The sequence below is a fragment of the Microtus ochrogaster genome, chromosome 19, assembly GCF_000317375.1.
Source record: "Microtus ochrogaster isolate Prairie Vole_2 chromosome 19, MicOch1.0, whole genome shotgun sequence".
Taxonomy (NCBI): domain Eukaryota; kingdom Metazoa; phylum Chordata; class Mammalia; order Rodentia; family Cricetidae; genus Microtus; species Microtus ochrogaster.
In genome coordinates, this window is record NC_022021.1 from 48,366,321 (window position 1) to 48,377,060 (window position 10,740).

General features: G+C 46.1%; 1 protein-coding gene across 1 annotated transcript in view; it reads right to left on the reverse strand.

Moving 5' to 3' along the window:
- The window catches only part of Adcy2 (adenylate cyclase 2), a 337,098-nt gene extending 336,503 nt beyond the window's left edge, over nt 1-595 (reverse strand). The window contains exon 1 of the mRNA XM_005356692.2: nt 519-595. Within this exon, the coding sequence (XP_005356749.2) occupies nt 519-595 (77 nt within the window). The remainder of the gene's footprint in view (nt 1-518) is intronic.
- Between the last annotated feature and the right edge of the window lie 10,145 nt (nt 596-10,740).

A 10,740-nucleotide genomic window follows, 5' to 3' on the forward strand; every position in this document is an offset into this window, starting at 1 on the left:
GCGCACGGGCCTCCGCGCAGGGGCGGCGCCGGCCCGCGCCCACCACCAGCCCCCCCGACGGCCAAGCCCCGCGCTCTGAGGAAAGCTGCGCACAGCGGCGTCCTTCTCCCCTCAGCTCCGTCACAGGCCACACAGTGGGGAGCACCCTTCTCTTCCTTTTTGGACCTCAGTCCGGCAGAGTGGGGTTCCAGCCCTGGTCTCCACTATAGCAGAGCACAGCCTGGGGCTACCCTCGACCTCCTCGGGGCTTCCAGAGTCCCCACTGCCTCTCCATGATCTCACAGGGCAGCCAGGAAGGACGCTGCCACTCACCAATAGAGAGGGGTCTAGAATGCCTGGCCACCCCCCCCCCCTTTAGTGCCTCTACTTAGCAAGCTGTGGCTTCAAGTTTTCTCTTTTTCTGCGGTACCTTGCAAAGCAGGGGTTAGGTCCTTTCAGGGACTTGTGGGGGGTCCTCTTGAAAGAACATCCCCCAAGAACTCAGTCACACCTTGAGGTCCTCAGGTAGGTGGCCTCACCGGTGCTCTGCCCTTCGCTCTTCACACTTTGGAAGTTTCCCATGGACCTTGGTGCTGGGTATCACAGGTTCCCCCATAACCCCTGTGGTATAGCAGGGATGACAGGGACGTTGTAGGAAGGAGCAGGAACGGGCCTCAGTGTAGGCAAGCTTGGCCTGGAATTCAGTCACTCCATGCCACTTGCTACTTTGTGGGGCCATATGCCCGAGGCACGGGAGACCCAGCTAGATCTGTGGGCAGGCTCTGCAGGCATCTGGGGAGGCCATGTTGCCGGCCTCCTTGTGCCTGCGACTTCCCACAACTGTTGCTCTGTCTAGTCTCTTGATGCAAGATCTAATCACTGCTCGTCGAAGGACTGCTTCTAGAGGGTTCCTTCGATTCAAAGATGCTCATAACCCATTTCCCCCAAGCCACTTTCTAAGGAGTCCAAAACACAAAAATGCATCAATAGCCAGACATTCCCCTGTCTCAGTAGGTGGTCAGCCCCAGGACTACATTGCCTGAGACCCCTGCAACTCCTCTGGCTGTGGCCTGCCAACTTGAGCTGCAAACCAGCATGGGCAGGGGAGCTGAATTAGGAGACTCGTCAGTGCTGGACATGGACACTGCATGGACACTCAGAAGCAGGGATTCACAGCGATTTTATTTTTGACAACAGTCCATGACAGCTGGATGCAGAGGGTGAAGGCACAGCTGTAGGAACCTCTGCAGAGAGCAGGGATGGGGTAAATGAGACAGTAGAGCTGAAGTCCAGGACAAGGAGTCCTGGGAAGGACTTCCTGCCATCCTCCTCACTCAGTCCTGTGTTTTTTCTGTCACTGGTGTCCTGAAGAGAAAAGGAGGAAGCAGTGGCCAATGAAGACCTCTCCTCTCTCCCCTGGTAGTTCGTTTTCACTGCCTCTAAGGGAGCCCTAACAGTGGAAGCAGACTTGTTTGCAGAGCCTCCCTGATCTGCTAAACAAAAGCTCACCCTTGACCACACCTTCATGACCAAGCCTCAGCCTCTCCTGCAGACCCAAACCCTCTGACTGAATGAGCCTTTTCTTTTGAACCAGGAAGCATGCACACTGTATTCTCAGGTTTTACAGGTGTTTAGAGATTCTGAAAGCAAGCTACAGCAGCGAATAGCGCCAATGCTTAGAACCTAATAACCAGGGCCCATCCCCTTGCAGGAAACACTGCCGAGTGGTCTCTGCAGATTCTACATGGAGACGCCGCAAACCATCCCAGTGCAGGACTGTCTGGGTTGTGCAGAACTGTGCATTTCCAGTCCTCCTGCTAGCAACACGCTGCTCCCCATCTCCTCTGCAGCTCACACTTCCTCAGCGCGAGCAGTGAGAAGCATCCTCCTTCACCCACACAAGGAGGAAGAAAAGATAATCTGGGATCTAAGGATAGGAGGTGGGGGGCTGTAAGACTCAAGAGGGAACAGCAAATGCTTAGATCCTTTCTCTTCTCTAGCAGCAAAAGGCATCTTAATACCCACTGTCCAGGACATATATGCTAAGGAACCATAACTCAGGAGATTTTGTTAAAATAATCTCAAAATATTTTGTAAAAATAAAATAAAGGCAAATTTTAATTGGAAAGGTTCTGCGTGGGCCTTTAGGAAATGTTTAGTTACCTACATTCATTTAGTTAAACAATTTTTTTTTGCACCTACCAGAATGCCCAGAGGAGAAAAAAAAAAGTCTTGCCATTCTGAGACCCTTGGAGGGGTTTGCAGCATCTCTAGAAAGACAGAGCTGTGCAGAGAAACCAGGAACCAAAGCCAGCATTCCTCCTCTTCTCTCTCTCAGCTCCAGTGGAGTCAACACAGACCAAGGCCTTCGAAAGGGTGCCCCATAAAAACCGAGGCTGTGTCAGCCTCCTCCGCGATTTCGTCAGGGTTCATTGTTTTTGTTTTGTTTGGGGTGCTCACTTGTTTATGAGAGCCTCTGTCAGTGTTTTATATGCAATGCTAAAAAAAAGTGAACTATCAAAAAGTGATTATTATTCTATCCGTGTTTGGGGATACATGGAACCAAGAATCTTTTCAAAGTTTACGACGGGTTTTATTTTGTAAGGGAGACCAAAAGCAGAGGAAAAATAACCCCTAAGCAGCACGAAACAAAATGAAAAATAACCTTGAGTAGAAAGCCAAGACATGAAATATAGGCTTGTGACACTAAAGGGACCCCGAGGAGTCCTCTAGCTCATTCCCACGCCTTCAGGTATCAAGACTGCTGCACAGCAGCCAGGCGTGAGGAGCAAGGGGGCTTGCCCATAAATGTACCCTGCATCAATTTGTGACCAAGCACACAAGGAAATCAACGATGGAGGCTCTAAGGGGGCCTGGGGGAAAAGAAAGCAGGATTGAAAACTTCGCCGGCCCTGCAACACTAGAGGGCACCCTTCTATCTTGCTAGGGAGGAGCAGCAGCCAGGCTCTCTGGGGTCCTCCGACTCCTGTTCTTGGTGCATGGCTCTGTTAGCATCACCTTGAATTCCTAATTATTTTCAAAGAGGCGCCTTGCATTTTCATGTTGCTGCTGGTTCCGCAAATGAGAAAGCAGTTCTCTAGCAGGCTGTGTCCAACACGTGTATTCCTGCACGTGGAAGCTTTGGGTTGCCAGGCTGAAGACAAGGTCCTGTCCCCCCGGACTCCACCCTTACCCCCTGATCAGACTTCATGCACCATGCACCCCACCTCATTGACTGAAAACCAAGTCATTACACGGCGTGACAGGCTTGTACACAGCGAGTTTTACTTAAGTAACCCTTCGCTTAGTTCCTAGTTCAGATTCAGTTGGATTAGCTCAGTCAACAAGGGTGCTGTCATACTCCTCCCAATGTCCACAGTGTCCTCATTGATAAAATAAAAGACAGGTCAGTAAGCCTCACAGAGGGCAGAGGTGGACACGTGCCAACCGATCCAGGGATACAAGTAAGATGAGCACAGCACTTCCCTGTCTGCTCATGAATGTTTCTCTTTGGCAAATACACCTCTAAAATATATATAATAAAGAATGGATGGCCTGCCAACAGATTAATTATCACCGCGAAACATGTTTTGTATGCTCAGCTAACATTTACATTTTTATTTAAACAGACTATTTTTTTTGTTATGGGGCGAAAAATAGCTGAGACATCTTAAGGGGAAGATGGATTTGTAGGCGTGGCTTCAGTGATCACAGCTCATGGACACTTAGCTCTCTGCATGGTCAAATAACAAGAACAGGTGAAACAACTCACTTGATGACAGATGAGTGGAAGTGGGGGGTGGATGGAGGTGGGCAGTGGGTGGAGGTGGGAGGGTGGAAGTGGGAGGTGGGTGGAGGTGGGGTGGGTGGAAGTGGAGAGATGGAGATGGAGGAGTTGGGGTGGAGATAAAGGGACTAATGAGTTAACTCGCCAACGAAGTTAGGGTTCTATGACGGTTAATATTGGTTGTCAGTTTGCCAAGATCCAGAATCCCCTGGGAGACAAAACTGCATGACTGAAAAAGCGTTTCTGGATGAGTTCATCGAAGGGGGCAGTATCATTTCCTGAGCTGGGGTCGTGGGAAGAATAAAGCAGAGACCTGGAGTTGAAGTGATGGTCACCATTCATCTCTCTGCTTCCCGACTGGATGCAGTGTGACCAGGGCCCACCAGCCATGATAGACTCTGCCTTTGAACTGAGAGCCAACACCAACCCTCTCCTCTTAAGCTGCTTCTGTTGGTTATTTTGTCGCAGTGATGAGCGAAGTAACTCATCTAAAAGTGTAGACACTTAGGAGCCCAGTGCTGCCTCCAGCTGAGAACCAAGACCTGAGCTTTGGCAAGGGGTGGCAGAGAACACACCCTTCACATCAGTTCTTAGACGTGAATGTCTTTAAAGTCATTAGGGAGCAACCTAGACATCCCCTAAGATTAAAGGACAATATTTGAAGAGAAACAAGAAATTCTCTCTGTGACAAGTACAGCTATGACATTGTTCAAGGGTATTTCTGTCCAATTCCACTTCTCGTTCCATTCAGATAACATAGGTTATGGTTTTAAACCACTACCCACTGTTTGATTCATGGCTTTATTTTTGAATTTGAAAATAAATCAAACATACCACTACTGTTATTTCATACTGTCTGATAATAGCCCATCAGTGCTCAGGTAATAACTTTCTTGAAGTACTGGATTTTGTTCTGCCTGTGATATCAACTGTGCATCTCTAGAAAAATCATGTAAAAATCTCTAAGCTTTGGCTAATTTATGTTTGAAGTAATAAACTGGCTTGTTTATTATAATATGTTTTATTATACTCTGCTAAGTAAATGAATACCTTTAACCCACCTTTTTAAATCAAGAAGAAAACTCTTCTATACCCAATGTAAAAGCTAAAGATAATACAAGTTAAACTGTATTTTGAGAGTGTGCTGAGTTTTTCTATTTGTTAATAAGTGCTGTTTACTTTAAGATATTTCTCTTAGGAGAGAGACACGTTATTAGCAGTATGCCAAGTCGACTGTGTGCACACAGAAGTCTTATTTCAGTTTCAATGTCCTTCCCCATTAGATTGTAAATTCAGCAGGGGTAGAAGGGTTTTGTTTCCTCTGTCCAAAGCCATGTCCCTGTGATCATAATTTACAAAACACACAGTGAGTGGATGAACGGATGGACAGATGGACGGATGGGGAGATAGACGGACAGATGGACAGACGGACAGAGAGATGGATGGATGAATGGACAGATGGATAGATGAATGGATGGATGTGGCGCTTTTACCAGCATATTAAATATCAAAACATAGGCTGCCTTTGCATCCCCTCAGACCTAAAGAATTAGGCGCTTCCCTTCCAAATGGAACCTGGCCACGGTCTGGATTCTCTCACAGATGGATGCTAAACCCCAGCCACTTGGAGCACTGCTGAGCTAGACTCCAGCTTCTACCTCTTGCTCAGGCGTTCCCTTCTCCCATCGCCTGCTCCTGCTTGCAATTGTCTGCTCCAGTTCTAATGCTTCGTACCTCTAGATTCAGGCCCCCCAGAATGCAGAGCAGAGGCGAAGGCTCAGTCCCCGTCATCAGCCCCATTTCATCCCTGCTTCTAGACCCACATCTGAGCCTCTGTCTGTGTGCTTACTTCACACTCTTTCTCACATCGGCTTCCTTGCCTGAAGTCACTCTGTGTGTGTGTGTGGGGGGGGATTCTCATTGACCCCTACTTTCTGTCCTTCATTGACCCCTACTTTCTGTCCTCTCTCAACACAAGTAGCTGAGTGTTAAGTGCCTTGATTCAGGCTTTATTCTGAAACAATAAGACATCACTGTCAAACAATGGTTTAGGAGCTGGGAGGCTTAAGAAACGTATTTCATGAGAATGTGTTTTTACAAACACATTGCCATGGATAACTAGTATTTAGGATTATCACATCATCTCTTATCTTTTATACAAATGGGGGTAAAGACATCTCAACACTGGGTTTCTACCAAAAGAGTATTTGAACACACAGATTTATAGTATTTAAGTTTTTGTAGAGAACCAGTTAAAGAAAACCTAGTCCCAGTATCCTAAAAAGGACAGAATCCACCCTCTCCAGCACGTGTCCACTGGCCACCTGAGGGACTGTTCACTCAACTCTCTCACATTTGATACAGGTGGTGCCTGGGCCAATGATCAGAAGGTTGCTGTGGCCTACTGCCTTGGTTAAATTAGCTCCAAATGGCCAGATACGGTTAATGCGTGGACTCTATCTAGACACACAGTGTTTACACTGTTACTGGGGAACGCTGAAGACATTTTCATGCTCAGCAGGCTAGAGGCATAAAAAGACCATCTAAACCTAGACAGTTGTTATTGCATTACAGGCTACTAAGTAACACATGGTAAAAGGCCTGTCTCCCCACTGAGGCCCTTACTTCTAAATGAATTCTTCCCAGGAGCCAACAAGTGGAGGGCTTATCTGGAAAAAAAATTGATAGATAAAAAAAAGAAAGAAAATGAGTAAGGATGCTAATGACTGAAGTATCTGAAATGAAATACAGAAGCTCAGCATTAGGCTGTGAGGTGCCTAACAGTGGCGCAACCCACTTAATGCCAGGTTTCAGTAGCGCACTGAGGCCGCTCCTTGGGCACTGTTTGCAGGTGCATCCTGTACGGTGAGTGCTCCACCACCTTCCATACATTGAGAAGAAATCCCAAGGTAGTATTTGCTTTTGCAACTTTGTAACTATGTGCTACAATTATGCTTACTTCAGATGAAAGATTTACAAAATGTCACCACATTGGCATGTCGCATTAAAACAGCTGCCGGCTCTTCATACTTCCTTAGTATTACAGGACAACTTAGGGGTCAATGGCCATAGAGTGGGGTGTTAGACACTGGGGAGTGACTGTGTAAAAGAGTGAGTTAGCTCAGTGACTCACATATCACCCATCAGAGCCCTTCCTTTGGGTTAGACTGTCCGGATGTTTTTTTCCCTGGATGCACCGTGTCCATACCGCTGGGGTCTACCAGCCAGTGTTTGTGTGGAATGCAACAGGATGAACTCTAAGATGGAATTTGTAAAGTCATTTCTGTACTTAGCCAGGGACCAAGATTTCTTTACAGGAAGATGACCCCCTAGGTGTGTAGAAAAGCTGAGCGGTCTCCAGAGAGACTCAGCACAGAAGATGGAAACCCAAGCCCGAGGCCGGGGGTTCTTGCCCCACCCTGCCTTTCACCCGGCTCCTTCTAAATGAATAAACCCTGGGGATGTCTGGTCTTTCTGTTGACTTCTTAAAGGATGCTTATTGCAATTGTTTCTGTTCTTCCGGTCATTGGTCCAGGATCATAAATTCTCAGTAAAGACCTTTGCGAAGGGGTCTTGTACCAGACTGTATGATAACCACAGTATTACTTTACTTCTGTTATTACTTCTTTATTTATATCACAATACACAGGAAATTGTCCAAGTCTCTAAACCCCCTTTTTTCCTCTTAGCTATCTGGAAATCTCTGTTTTTCACTAACTGGTTGCTTGACACCCCCTCCTGTTCCCAGGAAGGGTTAGCAGATTAATGACAGTACTCTGATTGTTCTATCTAAAACAGAGCCAAATTATAATGGCACTTCCAGCCATTTTGGAAATAGGTGGGATATAAATTTCAATTAAATAATAGTTACTGAGAGATAGGGATCAAAGATAATTAAAATAAGCTAATTTTAAAGTGATTAATGGGCAGATATGAAATCTAGACTTGATGGTTTTAAAATGCTTATTTACTTGGGGAAATTAGTGTGATGCACAACTCCAAGGAGTGACATCAGAGGGTAAGCCCCGAAGACCAGAAGCCAGGGTCCCTCAATGCGCTTTGCACAATGGAACCTTCTGGAAGAACTTCCCTTCTCAGTCTCACAGTGGATCACGGGTTGGCCACTCAGACTTCTTTGTGTCCCCATAAATATTTTGAGATTTTTGTGAAGCCTGTCCTCCCTGGGTCAGAAGGTGAAAGGTCTGTCCAGTGTAAGCATTTCAGCCTGATTCTGAGCCAAGCAGCCCCCTTTGTAACCACCCAAGCTGTCACTCACAGGCAGCAGCCCCAGTTAGCTTCGGGATTTGCCTAACTTTCACAAGCATCACCCAGTTGTTATTTAGAAGGGATGAGAAAGGGAGCCCATGATTCCCTCCCTCCCCCCACTGTCAGACCTGCTCACCCTACTAACCTTTTCTGGGATGCCCCTACTGTGGTCATCATCTGCTGATGGAGTGGTCATCGCGTGGTCAAGCTAATCAGGGTCCACTCCCGACTAACACAACTTCTGGAATCCCCACAGACCTCAGCCTGGGCTGCTGGGCCTCGTTGTTAGACCAGAAAAAATTGGCAAACTCTCACCTCAGCTGTCTAGGGGCCTTCTGCAATTCAGGGGCCTGAAGGGAATTTGGGATGCTGTTAACGATAAATTTTTGGTGGTGAGGCCAGTGTGTACCAGTTAATCCCTCTTTCCCCTTGCTCTCCTGCGCAATACAGTCGGTGTCATGGACCACACATGCTCTGTGAGATTTTGCATCAAACGCTATATTGATGCTGTCACCCCTTCATCCTGGGGCTACCACATTGGACGTCATCAGAATCTACTTTCCTCCCAAGGAGCCCTGGGATCAGAGCACACATCCCCGCTTCATCCCCCTCTCCCCGACCTCTCTCTCACTTTTTCTCCTCACTGTCCAGTTTGCAGCCTCTATTTCCTGTTTTTCACATGCTCCCTTTCACCGTGCTTGAAATTGAATGCAGTCTTGGGTCTGGGTCCCCGGGCCCACCTTACGGTATGCTAAAAACATGCTGATATCTAAGCCTCAACTAAGAAAACTCCTGGGTAGCAGACTTTTTCATTTTGGGCTACCAAACAGCTCCCAAATCATGGAAACTTGTTAGTTATGCTTGGCCCAGCTTATGCTCATTTCCGGCAAGTTCTCTTAAACTCGCCTGTCTCTCTTTATTTACCTTTTGTCCAAGACCTTTATTTTTTTTTTTAACCTTTTTTTCCATATGTCTTACTTCACTGCTTCCTCCAGTGCTTGGCTGGCTAGAAGCTGCTGGCCCCAGACATGTCCCTATCTCTCCTCTTCTCTCCTCCCCTCCCCTCCCCTCTGCTTCCCTCCGCTCCCCTCTCCTCTCCTCCCTTCCTTACCTCTCTTCCTCCCCCTCCTCTCTCTCTCTCTCTCTCTCTCTCTCTCTCTCTCTCTCTCTCTCTCTCTCCCTCCAAGATGATTTCTCCTCCTCCTTATTCTCTCTGTTCACCAGCCCCATTGATCCTTTTTCTGTCTATCTATTGGCCATTCAGTTCTTTATTAGACCAATCAGGTGCCTTAGGCAGGAAAGGCAAAACAAATGTAACACATCTTTACATAATTAAACACACATCCTTACATCGTTAAACAGATGCAGCACAAGCAAATGTAACACATCTTTCCTAGTTGAAGAATATTCTACAATATTCCTGACCATCTGCAACTCAATAATCCAGGTGATCGCTGTCTGGGAGGAGTCTGGAGGAGGCAGGTAATGGTTCATGAGGTCCTCAGATCCCAGGAGCATCTCTCCCCATCCAGACGAGTATTCTCTGAACTTGCAACTATTAACCCAAGTTTACCCACCATTGCTGAACACTCCTACACTTAGGGGATAGGGGTCTGAATGAGAAGAGACTAAGGATAAAGGGATACTGCTTCTGGAACATTCTTTCCTCTATCAAGTTGTGAGAACTCTCACCTTCTAGCAGCAGAACTCCCCTCCCGTGAGCAGGGCAACAGTCCACCTTCAGACCCGTCACAGTGGACAGAAGTCCCTACAGTGGTGACGTCCACTGGGAACCACTACTGCACTGAACATGTGATAGAGATATGAATAATTTGTATTAGTATAGATTTTGCTTTATTGATAGAGATTTAAGATCAATTTTGTTATATGTATATGCATATTTCTGCTATTAATTAAGATATTGTGATTGTGTAGTTCACTTAAAATGTAAGCTTGTTAATAGATAATCATAATAGTCAAGTTTATAGTCATGCTAGTTAAGATTTTCTAGATATGCATAGATATATTTTAAATAGGCATTCTTCATATCTTTCAAAGATTATAGAATATGGCATTTTAAATGTTTTAATAACTTAGGACTTTTCATGACAATGAGACACTCTGCTCCTGGCAGCACCAATCTACTTCAAGAAGAAGATGGGCATCGAAGAGGATCCTTATGGAGTTTGATAGCCATTTGGGCAAGAAACTGTTCTTGCCTGGACTATTGCATAAACTGGACACAGAGAACCCACAGAGAGAGGACTACTGAACTTGCCTAAAGGTGAGAAGATCTTTCGGGGTTCCTGATTCATGAAAGAGTCTGTGAGACATTCTGTAGGACACAACAGATAGTGACTGAACTGACTTTGAAATGTCCTGCTTCATGGAAATGTCTGCTGGAAACTATGGGCCTGTAGGCCGAAGATGGATGCCCCAACGGTACAGAGGAACTTTGGGTGACTGTCCAGGCAGCGGGATGTCTCTGTCATTTCTAGAATTTTGGATTCCTTGTTTAGTTAGGTAATATTGTCTCTTTCTGGAGTCTTTGATGGAGTTAAGAATGGTTAGTTATAGTTTTCCTTAGTTATGATGAAGATTATTGTAATTTTTACTTGATAACTGCTTTGTTATATGTAATTTTGCTATGTTAAAGTTAAAGCCTTCTTTTTTGTTTAAACAGAAAAAGGGGAAGTGATGGAGGAAGG